Source organism: Gnatocerus cornutus, chromosome 5 (genome assembly GCF_029298725.1).
Source record: "Gnatocerus cornutus isolate USDA-ARS CGAHR chromosome 5, icGnaCorn1.1, whole genome shotgun sequence".
NCBI lineage: Eukaryota > Metazoa > Arthropoda > Insecta > Coleoptera > Tenebrionidae > Gnatocerus > Gnatocerus cornutus.
The window spans coordinates 16,178,617-16,206,566 of NC_142237.1; the positions used below are offsets into that span (position 1 = coordinate 16,178,617).

The 27,950-nt window shown below is 36.4% G+C and overlaps 1 protein-coding gene across 4 annotated transcripts; it reads right to left on the minus strand.

Annotated features, from left to right (window-relative positions):
- Window positions 1–27,905, minus strand: jp (junctophilin). Of its 4 annotated transcripts, none has more exons than XM_088035879.1 (7): window positions 27,552–27,905; window positions 21,484–21,695; window positions 8,164–8,453; window positions 7,936–8,112; window positions 6,003–7,415; window positions 3,463–3,609; window positions 1–1,086 (listed from the first exon to the last, which is right to left on the minus strand). In XM_088035879.1, exons 1-7 carry the CDS (start codon window positions 27,809–27,811, stop codon window positions 1,000–1,002), a joined length of 2,586 nt encoding a protein of 861 aa, XP_087892005.1. In that variant the 5' UTR covers window positions 27,812–27,905; the 3' UTR covers window positions 1–999. The 4 variants fall into 4 exon arrangements, with proteins under 4 accessions (XP_087892005.1, XP_087892004.1, XP_087892003.1 ...); XM_088035878.1 differs by having other exon boundaries at window positions 3,463–3,663; XM_088035877.1 differs by having other exon boundaries at window positions 3,463–3,666.
- Between the last annotated feature and the right edge of the window lie 45 nt (window positions 27,906–27,950).

Below are 27,950 nucleotides of genomic sequence, written 5' to 3' on the forward strand. Positions count from 1 at the left end.
TAAAAGTCAATATGACTAAGGGAAGAATGCAGTCAGCCCTTTTTGTTTATTTAATTGAAAATATAAAGTGATAGACACATCGTAATACACATTCGATTCCATATAAATCTAGAAATTTTGTTTAATGCTCATACAAATGTTTGCATAATTACAAACAGTATTTACGAATCACTTAAGTTGAACAAGGCACGCAAAAATAGTTTAGAAATCCTTTTATAAATTTATATGTAAAAGAGCTAAACATTTAAAATTTAAATTTTAAACAAACATTTCATTTCCGTTTCCATATCTACAATTTCTTCTCCTGCCTGCAAGAGAGTTACAAAAAAGTGTCAAGACCCGGCAAACAAAACTTGTGCCCGTAAAATTTGATGACAATTGCAAAATGGCACAGAAATCTCGTTGCAGAGGTCTTAGCCCGAATTGGACAACTTCGCAGAATTGTCAATGTCGTTTTGCAGAAGTTGTTTGATATAGTTGCGGGCTTGAATCCGAGAACGATATAGGTATAAGCTACAACTAAATATACTTTGCCTCTAAACGCTTACAACAAGTCAAATATAATGATAAATTATTTGAAATTTGTTTGCTTCACCTTGTCTGTTTTGCCACTAAAGCACCCAAGTAAACAAAGAACGTGTTTATAAAATATTTAGTCTAAAACCTAGGATAACAATTATTTACAACGTCATTTGTGAACGGTAAACATAACAAAATTCCAAATATTAGAGTTTTCAACAACAAAGTAACCACAATGCGAACAAGATGAAATAAACAAACGTAGATAAAATCTGAGAAAAAACTCCAACAGCGAAAATGTTCCCAAACACAGCATTTCAACAAGATCACGCGATTATTATAATTATAATAGTCGACACTTGGTCAAAAGTCAAGCATGACCCAATCTGTGTTGTAAAAATATGTCCTAATATACAATTTCCATCAATTGTCTAGTTGGGTAATCGGCTGAATCACGCGTCCTCTGACGCCTAGCCTGTACTATGTCAGCAGCTTGAAGAACATGATGGCCAACGATATATTGATGAAGAGCACTATAATCACCAGCTGTTGGCGCGAGAGCCAATCCTGCAACAACACCAAGTTACTAACAATGAAAACACCTCAAATTACGCAAAGCTCGGTGCGAAAGCTCGTGGAGTTTCTCTCAGGTAAAGCTGTGCGTCACGTGAAAGAAACTGGAATTCTTTGTTAAAAACAGCATGCAACAAAGCAAACGAGCTTGATTTCGAAAATTTTTAGATTTATTACCATCTTTATGGTCCCATAAAACGTCCAAGTGTTACATAAATAAGTTAATATGTTCATCTAAAAGAAATTAGTCTGAACGACTGCATAAAATGTGTGTCAACGGCAAAAAATCCACAGTTTATTTTTCTTGGTATGTAGGTTACCATCACAATGGAATTTTTCTGATTCTTGATGAAGTTCCATTGTTAGAAATTCCTGCTTTATGATTGCAGACCTTCATTTCTCTAAATTTAAAAGTTTTTTCCTTGTTTCTAATAAAAATCTGTTTTAACAGCCAGGTTTGATTCCACCTGGTGGTGATGAAGCTTAAAATTTAATTCCTGGAACCGCGCCAACAATTACAATAACCTCGACAATAGCCTAAAAATTCTCTTGGAACCCGACAGAAAAACGCCAGATAATTCATAAATCGTATCGCTATTTTACATATAAAGACATTCAAACAACAACACTATTAATTAAACATGCTCCGTTTTCAGGCGCTAGTGCGAAAGCTCAAGTAAAATGCATTTCAGCAAGTGCAGGAACGTTAGACTCGACCTAGGTAGTAACCAAAAGAACAATTATTACATCATGGGCACGAAAACAGCACGATAACAGCAGACCATTGACAGTAACAGAAACAGCAGTAGTAAAACAGTCTAGAGCTCTAACATACCTATCGGATCTCTGTAATGCGATAGCAAGGAAAACAAACATATTACGTAAAGGTTCATTTCACAAGAGGGTTGATCTACTAGTGAGTTACCAAACGAGGTTGAAACGGTGGAAATTAATGGGACATACTAGAGTGACCGAGATGAAAATGGTAGAGTCGGTAATTCTAGCTGAAAATGGTCGGGAAAATGTAGGCGTTTAATCAAATTGTCGCCCAAGTAATTGAATCAGACATTTGAAGAATGGTGCATTATTTCGATTTGTTGATATTTGCTTTTAATACCTAATGGAAATAATGAAATGAAAAACGTAAAGTAATTGCTCGTTTGAAAACATTTTTTCCAGAATCGAAATGCGGATGTAAATTGGAAATCACCGGCCAATATTTATTATCACTGAACTAAATTTGTTTGTTTAACTGCGTGTATAAATTTTGCATTTATAAGTTTATTTGAATCGAAGTTTATTTAGTTTGGTAAGTTTGCCGCGGGGTTCAACCCTAATCATGAACTGGATGTTCGGGTCTTCCTGTTATTATTTCTCGACTCAGTTTAACTGACAGAAATGAATAAATATCGCCGTAAAGTTGGTCAAATAAACTTTTGAAGTGTATCGTTTTTCCTGTTGTTTACAGAATTTCCCATCCGCTAGAATTAGTATAAAATAAAAATAAAATATCTCGATTAACAGCGACAACAGTTGCTTAGACTCTGAAAATATCATTCTGATTTGACACTTCCAAAATTAGGTCAGAAGTGTGTAACGTTTTTTTTTACAAAAGAAATTTGTGGGGAGAAGTGAGAAATGGTTTTGGTGACGCCGTAAATCTAACTGAAATAAATGTGTGCTGGAATTCCGAGGATGCTTCTTTCTGAAACGCGCACAATGAAAAGAAATTGGTTTTATTATCCTTTTATTTAAGTATAAATCCATCTAAAGTTGAATAAAAATGTAGGCTCATGACAATTTTTAAAAATAATTAAAATTTAAATTATGTTGCATGTCTCGTATCTCCACTAAATCATAATTAAAATGTGTTTCCGACTGTGGTACGTAATTTATGAAAACGAAAACGGCAACTTCAAGTTTATTGCTACAAAAAAAAAATGCAATTTGCAATTAAAGTCGAATCCTGAAGGCTCATTAGAACTACTTATAAATACCCCTCGGCCATATTCGCTTCACATGCCAAAATTTCCCAAACATTTCAAAATAAGACAAGATGTCTAGAGTAAGATACGACTGTCATTTTCCATACACTTCCTGATCACAGGTAAATATAGCCCTCTTAGTCATTCGCAACATTCCGGGTAAATAACTGGTAGATCAACTAACTATATCGACTACTTCTCGGATAAACCTAGGTAAAGTCGAACTTAAGAAAAACAGTGCGAGGCATTAGTCGAGAAAACTCAAAGTGTGTCACAGTTCTATTCACTTATAGAGACTATCCACACAGATCAAGACGCAGAAACGTCAGCACTGCTGCGACTTGATCTATTAGGGGCCAAAACAAGAAAACTTCTTTCAAATTACCTTAACTTGCGGACTGACTAAGTAGAGGAGAGGGTTGGCACGAAGACGTTCACTTTCTTCCAGTTGTCGACGAACCTCCTCCCGACGCGCCGATCCTAGATAAGACACCTCCTCCCTGGACATGGCACCCGTGGCTCTGGGCAACTCCTGAAAATCGGGCAGTGATTTCTTGCGTTGCAACGTAGTCTGCGGCACCAGATTCTGCTAACACACATCACCAAAACGATAAAGCGCTTGCCGGCGCAGCCGTGGGGAAATTTCAGGAGGCTCTAAAACCACCCAATATACCCAAATTCGTAGAAAACTAACCCAAAGTATCTTCTTCTGACAATTTTTTTAATAAGAACACTGTCTTCTACATTTTTGAACATTTTACAAGAGCGGCTCTAAACCTTTAACTAATTTAAAAATGGTCAAAATTCCTGACTTCTCTGTCATTTCAATGGCATAGTCTACGGCAAGCATTCACGATCTATTTAAAGCAGAAGGAGCAAAGCCCTCTAAACGTTCAACTTCCTGTAGTTTTAAGAACTTATAGAGCCATTTAAAATAAAATAGGTGGTTCTGTCTTTTTCATATGTACTGAAATGTCAAACTCGATTTAAAGCAGAGCTGCCAACCCATGTCAAATTCCAAAGCTATTTATGAAAAGTGGCAGATATCACCTTGTATAAAATCTTTTTGTCGATCTTTTTTCATCTTAATTCAATTTGGTTGATTGCTCCATCAGTGCTCGTCTGTTTTTGTTTATGCCGAATGCAAGGTTACATAGTGAATGCCTCGTCATGCCAAAGCCCAAAGCTCCTCTAAAAAAATAGTTTAGAACCGTGACAACGACTGCCAAAAATCCCTAGACATTCCTTCGCTGCAAAGTCGCTCCAAATGAATACACACGTCTGTATATTCCTGTACTTACAATTTGGGTATATTGTAAAAAAACGTCTTAAACAAACTCCTGAAATCGTCCAACGGTCACATTACCGAAAGCGAATGTCAACCTCTACAGGTGGTGTATCTATCCAGCTTTCTGAAGCTCGTCGGGCCATGAGGGCGGGGGAAAACATGAGGTTCTCCTCCTCGTCATCATCTTGGTACCACAACATGGTGCACGAGGTTACCCACAACTGACGATGGACTCGTGTTACTCAGTGTGGTGATATAATTACCCGTAGCCTAGCACTGCTACAGCGACGCTTTTAGACGCCTTCTGCCCCCACCTTCGATGGCACCGACTACTGCCAACACTTATAGACACTACGCCATGAAATCGTCATTCAATGTCAATTTCGCGGTAGTGATACAAGAAACTGATCAAACGAAAATGTAAGCAATGTACTGAACACTAGTTAAATTACCTCGAAGAAATCAGCGAGATTGCGCTGGTTTCGCCTGGTCGGTGCCAGAAAATCAAACTTTAGAACAAAGGCCAAATTATTTGAGCAGCTGGCGGGGATAAAAATCTCACTTTCGATCCAGATATAAATAAATTCAATTTGTTGATATAAATCATTTTCGTATAATGTTGCGAGAACAGAAAGAAATTTAACAACCCCAGCCAAGTTCCGTGATATATTTCTTCATTCGAGCGTGCGAAAAATCGGAATTTTTAAATAATTATTGACTCTTGAATAAGTCGTGGCTGCGACGCTTTGTACGATCTCAATAGAGTTTCCAATAAATCACGAAGGTGGAAAATCTGTCATCGTCATCCTTTTACATTGGCTTTGTTACCGAGTTAATCGACTTTTGGAACTTCTGAGGGTAATGTGAACGAGGGAATAGTTTGATATGTGCACGTCAGCTTCAAAGGTATTGTGGTTTTTATTAGCGAGTTACAAAAGCTTTGTTTTATCTGTTTAAGCGGCTCAAAAATCACACATGAAAGCAGTAAAGTGCAGATTCGGCAGAAGGCAAACTCTCTCTTCCTTTCTTTAACAATTAATTAGTTTCAAGTATTATGACCGCTACTGTTATTTTTACAAAATGTTATCTGTGCAAGAAAGTTGCAAGTAAATATTTTGATAGGTGAAAGTCATTAATGAAGTGCAATAGCCATTTGGTAAATAGTGAAAATAATCTCAATCTCTCGTAGTTGTTAAAAATTGGACCAAACTTCATTTAAAAATATTCCGAAATTTATAGATTTCGAATAGAAACTATTCTAATTTCAGTCCAAATTCTTACGTTATTTGCGGACTTGCAGGACTATTTTTAAAACAAATACGTCTTTAAACAACGTTCTATAAATTGTTTATATGACTACGATTTTATGTTAAATTGATATTGCAGCTGACATCAATGAAAAAATGTTTTTTCTGTAGTAAGTTTGGGATCCGCCCCAACGCTTTAGCAAATCATTTTAGTTAAAAAAATCTTCGCCTCTATTTCTCCGCTATTGATTGATTGTTCAATTATATTAGATCGATAAGAAAGCCGGTAGAATACACCACCTTGATCAACTCGACTGTTGTTATACACAATTAATTATACAAGACGACAACTTCAAAAATTAGTAAATTTATCTGAAACCCTTGACTAACCTTAGGTGCAGCTTGCAGCGTGGGCGCTCCAGGAATGAATAGGCTCTCAGTTCTTTTCGGTTGGTTGGGAGAAGGAATGATATCCTGTCCAAGTCCACGTTTCCGAATAATAATTTCTTCGAAAGGCGGTGGCTGTCCAGGATTATTTCCAGCCAACTTGGCGGCACTTCCAGACAATTTTGCCGCACTTCCAGTAAGCACTGAACCGTTCTTCGCCGGATTCGTTGGTCCTGGTGTTGTTCCTCTGACAACTGACGGTGCTCTTGTTCTATCAGGTGTTTCAGAAGGAGGACGGGATGACCTTTCGACGGAAGGCGCTCTGGAACTACTCATTCTACCTGTCGCTCTAGAATATCTATCTACACTCGAATCTCGACTAGGAGGCCTTTTGTAGTGATCGAAATGATCTATCGAAGACTGTTGACCTACGTTTCCTAAATATGGTCTATCACCAGATACTCGTCGAGAACCTCTCCTCAAAGTGTTGTATTGAGAAGAAGGTAGTTCTTCGGACGGTAAAGAATTTCTAGGTTTGTTAGCTTGGTAGTCGTTGCCGATTTTGTTGTCGATAATGTAGCCCACTTGCGGCCCAGTGTCGTTGGGCAAGTTGTTCACATTGCTTGGGTGATTCGCTGGTAAATTGAAAGCTACATTTTGTTGGTTTTGTGGTTGTGGATATTCTGGTTTGTTTCCGTAGAAACTCTGATTATGTACCTTATTGGGTACTTGATTGGGTATTTGGTTTCCGATCTGATTCGGTATCTGTTTGGGTATTTGATTGGGAATCTGATTGGGTATCTGATTAGGTACTTGATTTGGTATCTGATTGGGTACATTTTTAGGAACCTGATTTGGTACTTGATTTGGAATTTGGTTAATCGAAGGAGGATTCTCCTTCTGGTTTATGCTAATATCAGTGTTAATTTGGTACTTTATCTGTCTTGCTTTCAGTCTTTCGAGACCTGGTTGTTTGAAATCTGGTGCATATTGTTTAGCGACAGCCGTTGCTACATCTGAATCTTCTTTCGCTACAGCAGCTGCAATGTCTGCTTGTTCAGCCTTACCTCTCGCTGCTGCTGTTCTCGTTATCGCAATATCTGCTTTTTGTAACGCTATTTTTGATGCTCTCTGAGCGGCATTCACCGCAGCATCAATTCTTTCCCTAAATTTAGCTGATCTCATTAAAAATAGTTTTTTCTTTTGACTCGTTATTAGAACGTTGTTCTTGTATTTTCCTTCTTCTTTTTCACCGTTGCTGAACGTCGTCACACCATAACCGTATTTTTTATTTGCGTACCATTCGCCTTCGTATTTGAGACCATCTGATCTCTCGCTAATGCCGAAGCCTGATCTTTTGTCGTTCTTCCATTCGCCCATATAAGTTTCTGTAACTGAGGGATCCATTTGCTCATCCTAAAAATATAATAGTTTACACTACTGAATTAACTCTATTCGGATGTGGTTAGTTAGCCCCGCCACTTCACATTTTTCTTCGATTACTATTCATTTCAAAGTGTGATGAAAGAAACGCGGATTTTTCGCTGACGGCTATTAACCCATCAAGCGCTTCTTGCAACAGTGGGCAAAGGTCGAAATACAAAGTTGCCATTACAAAGTTGTTTATAATTTTAAACAAGAGACTAGAAACACAAATTTATGAGTTTTAATTATTATTCTTTGCTTTAAACAAATTTAGGAGAAACGGAATCAAAGTTATAGTTATTTAATTTTCTCGTTTATATTCTGCAGTTTTACGTTCCAAAAACTCACAATGTCACTTATGTTAATTAAAATCTTTTGGGTCATATTTAATAAAATCAGAACTTTCTTTCCTGTTTTACCATACATCCATATGTAAATTGCCCATTTAGTAAAAATTTGGTAAACGGAATTGAATGTGAAATCGCATTTCCATCTTAATCGGACTCTTTACCTCGACTACAAAACTCGCATTGGAATCGGACGGTATAGAAGCATTGGTCACCCCCGACTGTGCAGAATCGGTGCTGACCCAAGAGGCTGATGATCCTGTAGATCTGATACTTCCAGACCCACCACCACCTCTTTTCTCCAAGTCTCCAGTACTTCGTTGCTTTTTCAACTTCAACCCCTAAAGTCACCGTATTTAACTCAAATAAAACTAAATAAAAATCACCCTCACCATCAGCAAGCCCTTTTTGATGTTTCCAGAGCCGAGAGATCGCCTTCTGGCTGTGGGTTCAGCCGAGTTCATCTTGAGGACGAAACCTCCTCTGGAATCGTCAACCCGTCTGTCTCGTTTTTCCGCCGCCTCTGGATTTGCCCCCGTATTGCCTTCATTACTGCGAAGAGACGTCAACGACGCCCTTAATGTCTTGTTAGCTCTGTATTTGGACGCTTTGCCAAATGGCGCACTATTTCTCACACCATAGCCGTGTCTCATACCCCTCAACCATTGTCCTTGGTAAGTGCCTGGAAACAACAAAAGCTGCTTTTAGCTCGTTCAATTGAACAGGAAAGCGCTCGGAAATGCACCAGTTTAAAATTCCTGTTATTGCGAAATTTAGAGTAATCAAATCTGATTGGATTTATTCAAGAGTTTGGGCTACATGTGGCGTGAAATGCACTCATAATACTTGCACAAATTGAACGTTTATTGTCGCGATTTTGAAATATCGCCAAGAAAGTATTGCTGCCGGACAGAAACAAAAAGACTTGGAGCGAGTTAATAATAGTTCCGTAATTACACTGCTAGAAACACAGTGAAAGTTTTGTTCCAAAATTGAAGTTCTAGGTTGGTTCCAAATAAAAATTCAGATTTGGCAATTTTTCTGATCTTGATTGTTTATAAAATAATTCCATTTTTCCGAAATTTATACAAAACTCACATAAAACTAAAACTGTCTCTCCTGACAAATCAGCACTCATAAAAAAAATATAAACATCCGGTGCTTTAAGTTCGTAAAAAGTGTAGCGACCTGGTTATTATTATCTTTATTTGTTTTCCACTTTCGTTTGAGCAAGTGTTTAATTTTTTATTTAAATAATCCCGTGATAGTGACAGACAAGGTGAACTAACAAGAAAAGCGCTCAGTTTTTAAAAATGTGTAAAATCAATAATAATTATCTATTTTCAGCTTGTCAGTACCAGAGGTGGCAATCACTGACATCTTGTTATTAAAAATTCATCAATAAATTTTTAAACCTTTACGTCAAGAGAAAATTTGATTGAAAGAGCAAAAAATAGCATTCGATTGAAAAACTTGATATTTATTTTCGTACGTAATCAGTTCATCTAGAAAATATTATGCTTAACGATATTGAGACTGAAATCTATTGTAACACATTACACTTCAACTCCCACATTTTCCAATTTTCCCGATAATTACCAACCACACGAAACATTTGGTTTCGACCAATTCGATAAGTCCTTGATTCCCGTCAATGAATAAAAATAATGGGAAAATAGACCTTCGCCGCGTTTATTTCAAGCAAAAACGCGATCAATAAAATTGTTAAACCCTCTTTTCATAGTCCAATGTCAATTGGAAGGAAAAAAATCGTCCAATTAACGTGAATAATAGAAGCAAACAGCGCGCCCCGTGTGAATATCGACGCTGCCCATCCTCACATACCAATAATATGGCATACCATCCTATTAATGAATGAATTGACGTAATTTCGCATATACATATATCCGTGCAACGTGTGTATATTTAACCACAGTGAACCTCGGCAGAGCCGACACCAGTTTATGGCTGAACTCGGTGTATGCGGTTTATTTGTGGATATTTGGACGATTTTTAAATTTCAACCAGCACGCTTTGTACGTAGCACTGTGGAAATTATAATTAGATGGACAGTAATATTACGAAACTGCCGAATAAATAGTTTGAGTCTTATCGTCATCTGTGACTAACCAGTACCCTTCGTAATTACCAACTGTTTGGTTTAAATTTAACTTGGCTCTAATCGCCGTATTGTTGCTGTTTTTACCCAAAAAGCAACAGATTAAGTGGATGTATGGAAGTTAAAGAGCAAACAGTTTAGTCAGGATCTATAGCAGCGGAAGACTTAATCTGGTATGAACAGTTGCGATAGAGACATGCAATACACGAAAGTGTATGCAGAGTAAACTTCTGACAATGCAACTATGGAAATTACGGAAAGTAGGTCTGGCTTTTGCAAGTTACAGACACATAACTGGGAACCTCATTTCGTATCGATTTTATTAAAATATAATATAATAATTATACGTTTCATTCTCTTATTCTTTTACTTTTTAATGATGTAAAACAGTAAGAGGTCTTTTACCTGTCAGAGATATATTTAGTCAGACATTTAACTCGTACAAATTAAACAAAAATAGGCAAAATCAAGAATAAATGTCAGACGACTTTAAACAGATCTTCCTTTTAAGTGTTTTAAATAAAGTACCGATAATGCTGTTATGGAATGAAAACGTCGCCGACGCAAGCCTTGGAATCAGAAATATGTTGGTGGCTTTAACTGCAACGATCTGCTATTTCAGAAATTTATTGGAACTGACTCTCAATTGTGATGTAAATGCCAACACGAAAGAAATAGCATCAGCTAACTGCTCTGCTCAAGTCTCCCAAGACTGCAATTTAAAACTACATAGTTTAATTTGGTTACATTTAATCTGACGTTTACAGAAACTTAGTCGACTTTTAATTAATTTAGTTTTTAATGTTTAATCCATTAGCTTATACCATTCCCGCAAAAGTTTAATGAAAGAAGACAGTTTGCTTAGACTGAAGTTGTTTTTATTTTAACAAAAATTAATTCAATTCGGCTTTTACTTTTGTTAAGTTCATTGTCTTTTATTGTCACTACATTTAACAACGTTTTCTAAACTTTTATTTTGATTTAATTTACTTATATAATCTAAATAACTAACAGAATGAAGGAATTACAAATTGAATTATGCACTGATCTAATACAATTCATTATCATACATTTCAACACTTTTCTAACTATGTCAGCGAAGGTAGCGCCCTTGGCAATTATTATGCAACGCATGATCATCAAATTTTTAGTAAGTGCAAATATTATTATACATGTTCAAATTTGTGTGTGAATGCATAATAATTTAATAATCATAATCAGTTAATCAATTTCCTCACAAATCCGCCAATTGACCTTTGACCAAAAATTCAAACGTTAGAAGCGCATTGCTTCCTTAAATTTTCAGTCCGCTTTTGAAAAATCATAAAATAAAAACACATGTAATTAAAATAACACAAGTGCTTTATTCCAATAAGAAATTATAATAAAACTTAGATAAAAGTGCACAAAATAAACAGATCAAACATACGCAAAAATATGATAACAAACTATAAAAACTAGCACACTTGAATTTTACGTACAAATTTTCGCGTAATTAAATTCACGCTCGGAATTAATTTAAACAATCAAAACATTACAACCCATAAATTTCCATCAATTAACAACCACCCACATATCTTATCTAATTTTCAAATGTGCTTTTTACTAAACATTTAACAACACATAAACATAATCGCTGACTGATTTTCCTAATCTCGAATCTCTAAGCAGTTTATGCGCAATCTTTGACATTTGCGATGCGCCTAAAGCGCCGTCGTCACTTTTGTTTGACTTTAATCATGACATGTTTTTTCGTGTTGCAAGGTAATTAGTGACAAAACATGAGTTATTGCGGTAGAAATACCAGCAATTTCACGCCAGTCAACAATTGAAATTCAAAAGAGTTTGCCAGTTTAGCTGTGTCAGCTCTAGACTAATCGTAATTCAATAAATTTAGTTCTTTTAGGAGGGCGTGGTGGAGTTATTGGTGACTGTATACTTCTGGGAGCTTTGGCTTTTCGAAAGAATAACGCAGCAGTGCGAGGGGCGGACTGCTCTCATTTTTTTTAATAAAATTCTACGATCTATAACAGCAGTAATACAAAACACACTTTTATTGTGGACATAGATAAAATCTGTAAAATTGTAAACAATTTTGATTTAGTCACGCTCTAAAATGCAAATAAACATTTACCAACTGTTCTGCATTATTTGCTTTTTACGTTATTAATTCACAGGCGTTTCTTTCCGTATTTTACATTACACTTAATTACTCTAAAGCACTCATAAAAATCTAAGCGAATTTAAAGTTTTGTGTCCACATTAATAAAATCCTCTTTGTATGTTTTGCCCCAGCAAACTTTTTAAATGTAATAAACAGCAGTTTCATACTTTCCTCTCTGTAAAAATATCACGTTATTATATAATTGCCTAGTCGTAACTTTGTACAACAGCGCTAATTTCCTTAATACAAACAAAGTTCTAATGAATTTTAAGAAAAAAGAACGAAAGGTTTTTCGTAACTCATGAATTTCAGGAAACTTTAACTTTTTATGGCGATCACTTAAAATCAATAATATTTCTGAGCCTGTGACCCTTCCCCTTTTTCTATAATTCATCAATTCGCAGTAAAATAAACAACCTAACACGTAGGTACAAACTTAATATCAAATCAATTAGCGTGCATATTTCAAAATCACATTGCAACCCGAAAACGTGATAAAAACCTCCCTAGAGACACATCCGCCCTGCTACAAAAAATAATTTGGTCGTAATGGGATTTGGGTATGAACACATTTTATTTATAACCTCCTTTGGCGCTCAAGCCAATTTAAATTTTGTGGAAAATTGTTAATCACTCAGATTGGGAATGTTTGTGTTATGAGTCTGGTTCATTAAATATCATTGTCAGTTAGTACAATGTCAATTTTATGACTGTGCTAAAAGTCGGGATTTTAAATAATTCACGCGGTATTTCGTGAGGAAAAACTAATCATTTATTGATCACTTTATAGCTTTGCAGTTGAAAAATTGATTTTCCCTCTGTTAATGTTCTGTGATATTAAACCATCCCGGTGGTTTAACGATCCGCTTTGACTAGTTTTTTCAAGATTTTTTCGCTTTTTCTAACAATACTATTGTGTTAACAAATTCAATTATTTTGGCAACTATAGTCTTGGTATCCACCTAAAATCTGGACCGTTTCCAGATTTGAAAAATTCGCTGATTTTGAATTAGTCTAAACCCGACACTACTCCTGTCATCTCTTATCATGTCGGTGATAAGGGTCCTTTACACCGTGTGCTCAAAAACCCTCTTAACAGATTATTATTCACCAGAATCTGCGATAAAGCCGCAACTTTATCACAGGGGATGTAATAAAATGGCGACCATTTCTACCTTTATGATAGTGAAAAAGATTCAGTGCTTGAACGGAACCTTGTTAGAGCTTTTAAGTGGTCTATTGTGCTTTCACATGATATAAAAATGCCGCAATCTAATTATAAAAATAGATTTGAATACAACTATAATCCTTGCCAAGACAACCGCAATATTTACAGTTGACAACACGAGCATGAATAAAGGAACCAAGGTAACAATTTTCCTGATTTCGGTTTCCTGGAAAAACGAAAAATTCCCAAGAAAACCCGATAGCATTCTGATGGAGTCCTTAAATTGGGTTATGCTGAGATGTTGTGACAGTAAAATTTATTGTTTCTGGCAGACATTGAGTTTTCTCGAAAACTGCTAAATCGTAGCAGCTCGATGGTTTGGAGGACTCATCTCAGGATTTGCCGTTTACTCAACCTACTTCTCCATTGATTTTCTCGCTCGAACGCTTGAGAAAACTCGCAAGCGAAATCGAAATCATCAGTGCTAACCTCATGTTTTACCATTGTAGGCTGCATTTATATTCGTACTGTGTATATGTTATTGGAATGGCTCCAAAATGCTTGATGTAGAAAATGAAAACTGCACCTGATTTCGTTACATCACTGAAAAATTTCGGGTCGCAACTTTTTTCATTTCGTCGCGTAAATCTTGGAGGCATCGTTATAAATTGTAATGTAATGGCGCCATAAATCTGAACTTTTTCGGTTTTATCAATTGGAGCTCTAATGGGGAACATCCGCAGTTTTTCAGGGATTCTTCAGCTCTTACACAAAGCGAAAAATATTGATTATGATATAAATATTTTATAAATATTATGATAGTTCGCTGATTAAGTCCAGAATACATTTATTTTCTTAGAATATGTTGTGTACGTAATTAGCGTACTCATCTATAAAATTCTTAGATTTATGTACAAACTTCAAGTGAATTTAGTTTCCTTGGATGCAAAGTAAAAGAAATTAAACTGTGTTTAAAATATCTAAATGTAATTATTATGGCCTAGAAAAATATGAACTCTACAAAGAAAAGAAAAAAAATTAGGTAGAATTACATTGTTACGTGGAAATGAGTACCTACAGATAAGAGTTAAAAGCCCTTCATTTAAATAATTGATAAAACTTTTGATCTTTAAATCGATGAGTTTTAGAGAACTTTGTCGAACCTTAGAAGTCTCTTCAAGACCGAAGAGCATCCTGAATTGGGCTTAAAAAGTCTACAATAAAAAAAAATTGAATCGAAATCAAACTCTAAAAAAATTCTTGCGATCCTGAGACTATGGAATCTTAAAAAACCTTTAGAAATCCCGGAAAATCCCAACTTAAAAGAATTCAGAATAAAATAAAAATAAAAAATGGATTTCAGGAATTCCATGGCTACCTGTTTAAAAAAAGTCCTGTCAACAATTTTTAATTTTTATTAGCGCAAACTGTGGACTTAAAAGGACCGATTTTTGTGTTCTCAAATTCTCGTAAGAGATGTAGCAACATTGATTTATTCGAAACCTTAAAATAAAACGAAAAATTGGGCACTAGAGCCAACTGCGGTTCTATTTGTACAGCTGTTGATTTAGAAAAATTCAGAACTTCTCTGTTAAACCAGCGGAATCTGAGATATTTAAAATTCAATAAATCAACTTTACGTCTCCATGTTTACAATGTTTACATTTTTTCGATTAAGTAATAATAATTCAGACGTCGCTCAACATTCCTGTGCGAAGAGAATAAAAGAAACACCCTGTATGATGAAAAATCAATAAAGCGCCAATGTACAAAGCTCTTAATTAAAACTTTTCAGAAGTGAAATGAGTCAATTCATCATTGCAGCCAACGTAATTTACGTTCGAAAAATCCCAAGGTAATAAAAGTAACCGTTCTGGAATCCCGCTTTAATCTCGAGTTCCTTAACACTGTAAACGTTTAAACCCAAGAAAAATAAATACCTAAAGAACACTGACCTCTCCAAGCTGAATAACTAAAATATGAAAATCTGATTGGTCCATTAGTCACCGCTAATTTAAAAAGTCAGCGTAGCCGCCAAATTGTCTAAAATTACAGAAGCACTAGACGTTCCGTTCTCTTTTTTCTTTCACTGCCGTCCTAAAGGTTCACGAACTTCATATCGAACGAAAGCCTATAAATTAAAGATTAAAAAGTATGTTATCCCATTTCGCTGTTGAACTTGTGCCAAGTCATCTCCCTCTTGCATCTTTTCTTGCCCAAAACTACATATTTGCAAAGAGCGTCCGTAATTAGCTCGGATCTTCAATAAATAACTCAATGTAGACAAAAACAGCATCCGCTTTCTATTTTTACTTCATAATTGTTTATTCAGATTTGGAAGAATTTCGAATTTTAGCAAAACAACAGCAGGATAAACAGCTGCTTTGGCGGTCAAACTGCGAGTACGACGACGCTTCGAGGACGTCGAAACACGTCCCAGTTATTCTCCTGATCGCTATTTTAGTGGCAAGTGAACCTTCCACTGCTGCACTCCTGAAAACCTACTTCACAACGCAGGAATTTTAATTGTGTTGCGTTTTCACGGCGCCATTTACAAATGTCAGGACACGTGACGTCGTCCTTATGCTATGTCCTGTTCATTTCCTTGGGGTTATGAAACGTAAGGAAACCTGAGGTATTTGGCAAGGTATTAACACTACGAAACCGCTTGCAATGCCAAATATTTGATCCTTTTTTACGGCCACGAGTGAACGAAGGATAATTAGAAATTTAAGGAAATCCTGAATTTCCGAGTACAATAAATGTCTCATTAGTTCGAAAATAAGCGCCCTAGAATTAGGGACCCGTAACATTGTTTCCTTTTTCGTAATTACTAATTAGAGAACATGTGTGGTAGCATCACAAAAGCTCAAAAGACACGCTCCATAAAATATTCAAACGTTTAAAGCACCTTTTAATTTATAAATAGCTTTATAGCGCTTTTTAATCTTCCATAATTTAAAATAAAAGCCCTCTTCGGTGGATAAAATATGATGTTCCTTACGGCTCTAGAGACACTTTTTGCAGAGTTCACAGAGTTTCTTTATTTACGACTTGCGTGGTTACAACATTCTGTAAAATGTGTTCAAGGGAACTACAATTTAATTATGACAGTCATCAATGAAGGAAATATTTTTAACTGTGACGTACAAGAGTTTATGGTTTGGACAACCGGCAAACGCACATACGCCAATACTGACACGTGTTTAACCAAATAAGACAGGATTAGAGGAAAATACTTGCTGAAAGTGGCTATTTATGGGAGTAAGGTGTAAAACTGTAATAGACAGTCCTTGAACGGAAATGAACACGAACAAGTTATTTTTGTTTTGTTCGATTTTTGTGCCAATTTAGATTGTTATTTCTTCGTTCATTCCAAAAACGGAAATTTGTAAAAATTATCTCTTCAGTTGGACGTTGTACAAAATTGTATTACAATTACGATGAAACAAAAAATCCAGCAAGTTTTAATAAGTATGTAGTAAATATCGAATATTTTAGCGGTTCTAAAATTTGTTACTTCTTTAGTGCACTTTATACAGTATGTCCCCGGATTGAGTTCACAAGAGGGAAAAAAACTTTATTTTTCATTTTACAGAAAAATGACAAAGGAATAATATTTTTTGCTTAATTTAAAATAAATAAATCTTTAATTAAAACTTTAATATTATCAAGCTGTGTTCTGGAATTCGAAAAAAACAAAAAATAACGACGAACTTTTTTATTTAATTTAGCAAAAAATGTCAAAGGAATGAAATTTGTTTCTTAACTCAAACCAATTTCTACTATTTGATTGGCCCATTACCTGTTTTAGCACATAGTTCAATTCTAACTCGTAATTTTTTCGACTGTTTCGAATTTTCTCAATTATTGTTAAGGATGCAATTGCATTTTTTTCCAATTTTTTAATACTTATACATTATTAGGAAAATTTTTCTTTAATCTTTAACGCACTATTTGATTTTGTGAATCCACAGCCTGCTATTATTTGAATACGATTACAAAATTTAATAAATAAAAATAATGAAAAAATTAATTTTAAGAGTACAAACTAATAATTTTGAAATTTTAATCGCAGATTTATCTGTTTTGAAATAAGCAAAAAATGTTATTCCTTTGTCATTTTTTTGTAAAATGAAAAATAAACTTTTTTCCCTCTTGTGAACTCAATCCGGGGACATACTGTATATAGGTTGAAAAAAAAATGTTTTCTCGGCTTTGTCATGAAACCAAAACTGTGAAAATGAGATATGTACTTACTCAAAAACACAGAAAAATGATAATTTATTCTCAAAATGAAACTTGCTAAAACAAAAATTCTGGATTCTAACACAACTTATCTAAAGGCGTTCCAAAAATATCTTATAACAACTATATAACAATAACAACTATGAAATTTGGGAAAATTATAACCTTTAAATTGTGTTTTGAAAAAAATATGTCCTTCCCAAAAATTCGTAATTTTACTAATTTTAGTGTTACAGCTTTGAAATTTGAGGAAGTTACTATTTTTGAGTCATGTATTAACTCAACGAAATTAGAAAATTGTAGGCCAAAAGACCCAAATTTTGAAAAATGTCATTTAAAACAACCCAAAAATTTCTAACATCCTTCACTAAAATTCGTAATTTTGGTAATTTTAGTGTTAGAGCTATGAAATTTGGGGAAATTACCGATATTGATTTGTGTATTAATTCTACTCAATTGCAAAATTTTAGAGCAAAAAACACAAACTTTAATTATTTTCTGTTAAGAAAGCAAAAATTTCCAACGTCCTTCCCAAAAATTCGTAATTTTGGTAATTTTAGTGTTACAGCTTTGAATTTGAAATTTGAGGAAGTTACTATTTTTGAGTTGTGTATTAGCTCTATAAAATTGCAAAACTGTAGGGCAAAAGATACATATTTTAAAACAATCGAAAATTTTCCGATATACGTCACCAAAACTCGTAATTTTGGTAATTTTAGTACTACAGCTGTAAAATTTAAAGAAATTGCAGATTTTAAGTAGTGTATTTACTGTACCAAACTGCAAAATTAAAGAGCGAAAATCACAAATTTTAATTTTTTTTTGAAAAGGAAGCAAATATTTCAAACAATTCGTTATTGTACATATATTTTTTATAAGAATCCCCAGACCATAAAATCAAATATTGACTGATTTCGCAAGGGAATACAAAAATAACAAAGCCAATCTATAAAGTGATCGAAACGCCTTAAAATATAAGTTTGCAGAAAATAACTTGACTTTATCATAAACATAATTGACCAAAGTATACTAAAAAGAATTTACCAGAAAATTATGTTTTAAAAATAAATTGAGTACATGTTGAAAGTACTGTTGCAACATCTCAAAGGGCGCCGTCTCAAAGATGTACATACAAAATACCAATAAAAATTCGCCACTTCCACTTCAGAACACTCACAAAATTACTGTATGTATCCCCGTATTTCCACGTACCGCCGTTTATGTCAATGCATTTTATGGACGCCGCAGATAAAATCCGTTTGAAATTTCACTTTAATCGCTTTTCGCGGCTCAGTGACCAGAAGAATTAAAAATGAGAATTATGGCGATAAAAATGACAGTCAAACATGTCAACATCAATTCCAACTTTATCAAAAGGTGATTACTACCTCTCGCAACTGGTTTAATAAAGCTCGTGATTTTTTGCTTATCCGAGACAAATCAGACAATAAAAATAGAGCATGCTAATTGAAGTCGTATTTATAAAAATCGAACGAAACTTAAGATTATTTATCTAAGAGTGGAAGCTCGTTAAGTAATGCATGCTATAATAGTCCAACGGAAAACATTTACGATTCTAAATCAGAATGGTTAACTAAACGGTATTTTTACAAGTTACGTCAGTTGCTTTATATAAAATAATAAAACGAAACTATTTAGATGCAATTTAGTTTACTGGCTTGACTTAAAACCGAAGACGCTCCTATTATGTTGAATTTTAAATTAAAACCGTACTTTTAGGTTTTGGTCTATAAAACGCACTTTCAAGTTTGAACGAGACGAGTAAAGTTTCAAACAGAATAATAATGTAAAGAGCAATATTCCGAAGCCAGACGACCATTTTATGGTTGCTTCAAAGATCGTGATTTTTATGGCCAAGCAAAATATCCGATAAAACAGAAAATTCAAATTCGAAATTGATTTTCCTTCGGTGTAATTGACATAATCGCCGTGAAACGGCACTAATTATGCGGAAAATCTGTGGTACGCCAAGAAGCTTTCTAATCAATCACTTTGTCCCAGTGAATTTAGAGAATTTAGAGAATTTGAAAGTTCGCTTCGCACAGATCCCAGAGCTTCAGGTGGTTTTACTGGAAGTATCTTCATGCGTTTTTACCGAAACTCAATATGTAGAGATTCTGTACTATTAATCAAAAACAACGAGACCACAATGTACCTATTCATTTTAGTTTGGGCTTACAATGTGACATCTTGAAGACTCTGTAATGTGTTTTGTAAAATTTATGAAGAACACGGCCATTACTTTAATGCAAGATACGGAAAAAGTGCAATAACAGAGTGCATATGCCAGAAATTCGAAAAATTTATTATAAGGGATGTTGGGAATGAAACAATAAATATTTATTATCGACAGAAAGCTGATCGATGGGTTGGTATATTTCACGAGAAAGTTATTAATTTTAAAGGAGCATTGCAGTAATGGAGTTTTAGAACGTGCCTTTTATGATAGAGTTTATAAAGCTTTTTTTAATAAAACGGCAGAGTTGTCAAAATTTTCTTGTCTTGAATTGATAATGGAATGCAACTTAGCTAATCCGACTAATAACTTTCTCCTGAAACTAATTTTTAACTTCTGAATCAAAGCAGTACCAATATTCTGCCAAAAATCTGCATCGTAATAACCCACGATGTCACAATCTAAATTTGGCTTTTTGTAATGTGCTCAGTTCCACAATTAGCCAGAATCTCTCCATTTGAGCAAATCTCCAAAAGCAACCCCATTTCACGTGTTTCAGAATCTCTATAAAATTGCAAGCTGCGAAAGACAAGGTAAACGATGAAGGAATAGATGATGGCTTAGTGGTCTCCCCCATCCGTCTGCACGTGGATGTGGCCCACATTGATCGTGATGGCGGGTGCGCACAGCGTATCTCCTCCGAAAAACACAGACCTCGAGACCCCGAGGCCAGACTCCCAATAAATCTCACCATAGACAAACACATTTTATTCAATTTGTGGACACAAATTCGTGACCGGCACCTCCACCAAAATTACATTTCTGCACGACAAAGAGCTTTCCACTTCAGATACAAATAAAAGCTTGATCGTTTATAAGGTAATGAAAATTGAGTTCGATACCGAGCTCGGTTAACCGTAAATTCGGAGAAAAAGGGATGATTTTGTCAGATGGAAGCTGAACGGTGGAATAATGCGCATTGGAAACACACATTTTTCTTCGAGGAGAAGTCGTTAGAGGGATTATCTAAAGGCTTTTCATTTAAATTTAACAGGTTTTGCTGACGGAATAACGACAAATGGGGGATTTATCTGATGGGGAAGATTTCTGGACAAGATTGCACCGATGCTGCCGTTCGTCATTTCTTCTATAATTTATATCTACAAGAGTTTCATTTACTATTGGCTTTTTGCCAGCTCTCACTAAAATAGGTCTAATGCTCTAGATCTTTTCAGACATTCATTGATATTTCAATTCATGTGTCAGTTTAAAGCGGGATCGCGCATTCAATCAAAAATTTCCGCCTACAGGGCGAGATATTGAGTATTAAACATTACAAATCGGAGCGAAAAGAGGAAAAAGCGACTTCTTCTGCTCCAATTATAGCACCTCCCCCGCATAATTAGTCATGAAATTTAATAATCTGGAAAGGTATAACTTGCAGAGGAACGATTTGACTTTATAATTGTTCCTCAAGCGTGATAATTTCGCTCCTTAAGCTTAGTCCTCACATTGATATCTATTTTGGTATAAACTAACGCTTAGTCGCCGCTTAAGGATCCAAACTATTCCGATAAAATCTCCGATAGCCAAACCTTGCTGGATCCAAACACGCAAACACACCAAAAATCATTTAAATGAAATTTCCGCCTTTCGTTTTCAGGTCTTTTCATTAAAATAAACAGTCTGTGTCGTAAACAACTCCACCTCTGTGGACTTAGAAGGATGTTTCCCCGTCTACTGTTCACGTTTCTCAGAACAATATTTTAAAATACCGATGATTCAAAATCTGTTTACTTCAAAATGACGAACTTACCATCATCAGCATATGTCTCAGATCCGTATCCGTCTTGTAACCCGTTCGCCCATGTTCCTTCGTATTTTGCTGTGGACGTATTGGATTGTCTAACACCGTAACGTCCTTTGAATCCTTGCGTCCACTCTCCTCGATATATCCATCTTCCTCGCGTTTCCACACCCAGTCCATGTCTTTTTCCATTTTGCCATTGCCCTTCAAAGCAACTCCCACTGGAAGAAAACTCCGATCGATTAGAATTAGGCGAAATTTATGGGGAAATGATTGCGCTTTCAAGATAATTTGTCGATTGAACATGCTTATTCAGTAATGGGTTTCTTAATTGCAATAAATTTCGGAATGGCTCTGAGGTTGTCCAAAAATTAAACTGAAACTCCACAAATTAAGAAAAAGCATTTAAAAGTTATCGGCGTCTGCTTGGGGCTCCACAACTGTAAATCAGTTTATGGAAATAAAGGTCGTTAATTTTTTATAAATAACCGGCTTGAAAAAGAAATAGTTTCAAGGATTTCAGTCAAAAACTTTTTTTGTGGTAAATTTTAATAATCCCAGAAATAAAAAATAAATAATTTTATAATAAATAAGCCAGCACTTGAATTAACACTGACACGTCTTCTTTTGACACTTCTCGCAAGTTGGTGAACAACCGAACAAGAAATCTCTTAGTTCTTGAACTGAGATCGGACCTTGTCCCTGGAACTTCAAAACGGGAATAAAGAACGTCTCGGTCTTCAATGGAGGACATTCTGGTTTAAGAAGCAAAGGATCAAGAATTACTGGAGGTGGAGGTGGTGGTGGAGGTGGTGCACACGTAGTGGGAAGAACTGGGGAAATTATCACTAAAGGAGGTGGCGGAGGTGGTGTTTGTAGAGGAAGTTCTACAACAAGTGGAGCTGGTGGTGGAGGAGGTTTGGCAAGTTCTATTAGTGGTAGAGGTGGTGGAGGTGAGGCACATGTGGTCGTGGGTGGAGGTAGAGGTGGTGCAGGACCTGGAACTGGCAGTGGAGGTGGTGCAGGAGCTGGAACTGGCAGTAGTGGTAGAGCAGGAGCTGGAACTGGCGGTGGAGGTGGTGCAAGAGCTGGAACTGGCGGTGGAGGTGGTGCAGGAGCTGGAACTGGCAGTAGTGGAAGAGCAGGAGCTGGAACTGGCGGTGGAGGTGGTGCAGGAGCTGGAACTGGCAGTAGTGGTAGAGCAGGAGCTGGAACTGGCGGTGGAGGTGGTGCAAGAGCTGGAACTGGCGGTGGAGGTGGTGCAGGAGCTAGAACTGGCAGTAATGGAAGAGCAGGAGCTGGAACTGGCGGTGGAGGTGGTGCAGGAGCTGGAACTGGCAGTAGTGGTAGAGCAGGAGCTGGAACTGGCGGTGGAGGTGGTGCAAGAGCTGGAACTGGCGGTGGAGGTGGTGCAGGAGCTGGAACTGGCAGTAGTGGAAGAGCAGGAGCTGGAACTGGCGGTGGAGGTGGTGCAGGAGCTGGAACTGGCAGTAGTGGTAGAGCAGGAGCTGGAACTGGCGGTGGAGGTGGTGCAAGAGCTGGAACTGGCGGTGGAGGTGGTGCAGGAGCTGGAACTGGCAGTAGTGGAAGAGCAGGAGCTGGAACTGGCGGTGGAGGTGGTGCAAGAGCTGGAACTGGCAATGGTGGTGGAGCAGGAGCTGGAACTGGCAGTGGTGGTGGAGCTGGTTCATCTTCCTCGCTAGATTCGCTGTCAGGCACCACTTGGTACAAAGGGGACAACGTTATAGGAAACCATGGAGTAGTCTTCTTTGGAAATAACTCTACCAAGACCTCATCGGACTCGGAATCGGAATAATCTTCCTCCGAGGGACACGCAGTGGTCGTTGGAGGCGGCGGGGGAGGTGGCGGCGTTATAACAATGACAGGAGGCTCAGTTTCACATGGTTCAGTTATTGGCAGTGGCAGTGGCAGTGGCGGTGGAGGCTTTGCCACACACTTCGAAGCCTCCAAGATTCTTTTAACCCCCTCGGGATCCACGGGGGGCTGCGGGTTGCAACTCACCAAATGCCCAATAATGTGCAAGAGTTGGTTTAAAAGACACGACTGTTCTGACAGCTTGAGGTTTTTAACAGCTTCGCAGTCGCACGGCGGGGCTGGGGTGGCTACCCCAACTAGCAATAGCAACACCAAAAGAGTGTTACCAAAGCGTATCATTTTCAGAACTGACCGGATGTTGGGGATGTCCCATCTTTTTATATTTCTCCATCGAAATAGTGCGTGATCACAGAAATGTTATTTGATGTTTATTTACAAACTCGATCAAAAAGAGAAGGTCGTGGACATTGCTGAGTGAGCAAAACGCGGATACGTTGAACCCGCATGGAGTTATTATTGTTAACTCTTATCAAAGATTTTGAGGTAAATCGAGAAAACACCTTGAAATCGTAATCTTTTACGCAAGCGATGAAGTGTTTGATTATTTTTCTTAACAGTGCGCGAAAGATCCCGGATTACTCATTCCTATTCTGAGATAAGCTGTAATTTTCTTGGGAACTTCGCGCATCTGATTGTTATAAAAGTAACGTGTACTGCAGTTCTAAATTTAGCCCCCACGCTAGAACTTCGAAGAACTCGAATAGACACCACTTCGTTGCGACTTAATGAAGAACCATCGATATATGTCATAGAAACAAATGGATATAGACAGAGAGAAACTAGGCACGGTTTCTTTTGATTTGGAATTCTGCAGAAGTCGGAGAGGCTGCTATCAATTCGCGAAGTGAAACGTGAGATGAAACTTAAAAGAGAAACTATTTACGCAACGACTATAAAAAGGCGAGATAACCGGCTAATGGCAATTTAAAAATAAAGCTCTCATGGAAAAAGCAAATGACAATAAAAACAGATGGGTTTTCCTTTATTCTGCACCTTTCCGATCGGCAACAGGTGCTGGATACCAACAACAAAGAGGATTTTCCGCTTCAAAACAACGTCAAGTTGGGTAAACACTTTCTTGTTTTTATTCAAAAATGTCGCACAACATAATATAAACATCCCTCAGAATTCGAAGAGCTTTTACTTTTGATATCAAGAAATGTCCTTGTTGACAAATAAAGCAAAGTTGTAAACCGCATTTCATTGCTTGTAGACGAAAAGTTTATAGCCTGGAGGTTACAAGCTACAAAATTCTTCTCCTCTTGCACTTTAGACCGTGCTTTCAACTCACTGTTAAGGACTTTCTGATGTTATTAAAAGGGAAATGAACCATTCCTAATGTAATAAAATGTAAATCTAAAAAGCATGAGACGAAAATTCTGCTGCATCACAGAGATCCATTAGTAAAAAGTAATCTACTTAACTTGAATCGATATCGTTTCGTGTTTGCTCAATGCTTGACGTGTTTTTCCCGATTAATTAGTTTATACCGAAGAGCAAATGACTATAATCGATGTCAAGACTCTTCTTTCTTTACTTTGATACTTGTACTAATTAAAGACCGAGAGTTTAATTTCTTTATACCACTTTTTGGGTCGTTGATATTAATTTTCTCCAACAATTGCGCCAAAAGGAGGTATGTTAATCGAGCTAGGAAAATCTGGCAGAAAATCGATGTTTGGGTTGTGTTAATTTCGGGTACTAATTTCACGACACTATCGCCGCTTTATTAAGTTTATTTATGTGACGGACAATAAGCACAATTATAATTTACCCCAATTTAAAAGCAAACGCCAGCAAGAAACGTGTGTTTTTGTGTAACAAACAGAGGTGATATCATTTCCTTATAATTTCTGTACTAGATATTTATATTCATACTTCCTTAACACCTTAATTTCGAAAGAATCTCGTGTTTCGACAGCAGAATATCTCTGAGGCTAAGGAGCTTACGAATTATGATTATTTTAACATAAGAAGTAGAAGACCTAGACATTTTTATAAAGTTTATAAACAAGTCTCCTTAGATTTGGTAAAAAATAAATAATAAGCTCTAAAGTATTTAGAATAAATAGAAGTTTCACAGAGTATTCTTTTGATCTTTTACCTGGAAATGGATTTCGAGCGTTTCTCATTATTTTAACATTTATTTCCCTTCGATCCTTCGCCAACTTTAATATTTTTGGCCCACATTTAGATGTTATCATCGAACAAAACATGTCAACAAGCCACCCACCCTCTCTAAGTGCTGCAAAATTTATGATAGAGCACGCAAGCAAACTGTTTTTATTTGAGCCTTGTAAAGTACGTGTTCTCAGTGGTAACAGGTTCATTTACAAGAAACACGTAGTTAAACTGAAAGGATACGTGGATTTTAAACCAAAATATTATGTTTACAAGACAACAATTACACGCAAACAATTTTTTGGTAAACACTTTTTTAGAGTTCAAGCAGGCAGAATTCGTGATTGTTTTTATCAACTTTGAGTCCAGTCATTCTTCAACAGCCATCGTTCGATTTAGATTAATCGATCAATTTTTATTGTTTTCGACAGAAGTCGTTTCCATAACTTGAAAAGCTTTACTGGAGTTGGAGTTTTTCCCTTCGAGTTGTTATCGCGCTGATAAAAATCTGCCAGTGTTCAAGGCTACTTAAAAACGCAGCGACTGGGGAAAAAGACGGAGTTTCTTTCAAAATGTTTCTAAAAGAAAAAGGTTGCTTTTAAGATTATTGTAGTGTCTATTACAAACAGTAATAATAGCATTATTAATTTGGGGATATTATCAATTAGATTATAGATGTTTGAATTGTACCACAGAACAGAACTAACATGCGACTAACTCTTGTCAACATTTCCAAAATTAAACATTGACGAGACATAATTAAACGGAATTGCTGAAGCATTAATGCAGAGCTGACTAGCTATATTGCTCAAAAGCAGCAATCTAGATAAACCAAATATTGTAACAACTAAATTAAAAAATATTGTTCTAAATATACATCATTAATTACATGTTGAAGCATTCCAATTTCTTGCACGTATCGCAATTCGCAACACAAAACTAATTCACTTATCTTTGCTTTGTTATTAAATTTGTAGAGCGGAAGGTTGTGCAAACATGTATCATATTAAACAAAAACATACAATTTAATTTGATGTTAATCTGGCTAAAGTAACAATATTGTGCTGTGATGGTTAAATAAATTGGAAGATACAAGCTGTTGTTTTATATACGCAGATATTTACCTGTGCTGCCAAAATTATTTCGAAAAATTAGAAACTCTGACTTTAAATTCCAATCTAGATTATCCTAAAGTTAGATAAAGATAAAGATTTTTTACAATTGATAATAATACATACAAATACAACGTTTTGTCAATTAATGATAAATATAAATAAACATCGAATATTGTAAAAACGTAACTTGTCATGAATTGGTAAGAATGGAAATGAGATTAGTGTGTTAGATAAAAATATAAACATCAATAAGCGCCTTGAAAAAAATCAATAATGTATTCGCACTACCATAATTGAATAAAGAACAATAGAAATATGAGCGTTTTGAACATAATTTTGCTATTTTGGTGCAATATTTTTACAAAAACTAAGCATTCTTGTTTGTCGATGTAATCACGCGATTCCCATATCAAGAGGAAAATTGTGAAAAAGAGTTGATACTCATCACGCTTTAGTAGTACATATTTGCAAAAATAAATTGGTAAAATCAAAGCTCTTGAAAAATTGTAGAACAACATGAGCTACACGCTTTACACAAATCTCAGTGAAAAGATAAACTGGTAGCAGTTTATTTTCTAAATTGTTTAGTATGGATTGGTCGAAAACCACCTGATGAATCCGTTCAATATTGTGAAAAAAAGTGTTAAACTGATTGTGCTTCTGTTTACGGAAATGAAGTTTTTTTATAAGTAAAATCCGGTTTGATTAAATGAATTGCTCAATTTAAGCAACCTACACCGATATTGCTTCTATTTTTGACTCGGGTCTGGAAACTTCCTAAAAGCAGTGAGCAGGAGGAAGCTCAAGCCGAGTCTCGTTTTCTGAATCACGTGATTGTCGAATAGTTCCATGTTAGTTTTTGGAAAATAGGTTTAGCCAACTGTTCGTTGTCCGAAAAGCGTGTGTATGGTGACGTGGTCAGCGCTGGGCTGCGTGTTGTATTACCTCGGCCAAGTATAGACCCCGGAGACTTCAAATCCGTAGTGCCAGGAGCCGGAGTAGGCCCCCTGACCCTTGGGGCCGGTGCAGACGCCGTGTCCGTGCGCCTTGCCTTCTTCCCAGCCGCCGCAGTAGGTTCCACCATCGTCGAAATCGAATCGGCCGCCGTTCACGTGGCTCCTGGTGGTGGCCGTGCCCGTGGCCCCGGTGGCCGCGGGGGAGGTAGCCGGGCCCCCGTTATCCCCCACCTGGTTCGCCTGTTGCATGCTCACCACGCACCGGTCACTCGCGGCGGGCCACCCTCGTCATCACACTCGCGATTGTCGTTGTGCGTGTGCACACTAGAGCTCGCTCTTGGCTTCGGATATTAATAAATATCAGCTCGGCATTTCGATCGGTCGTCCG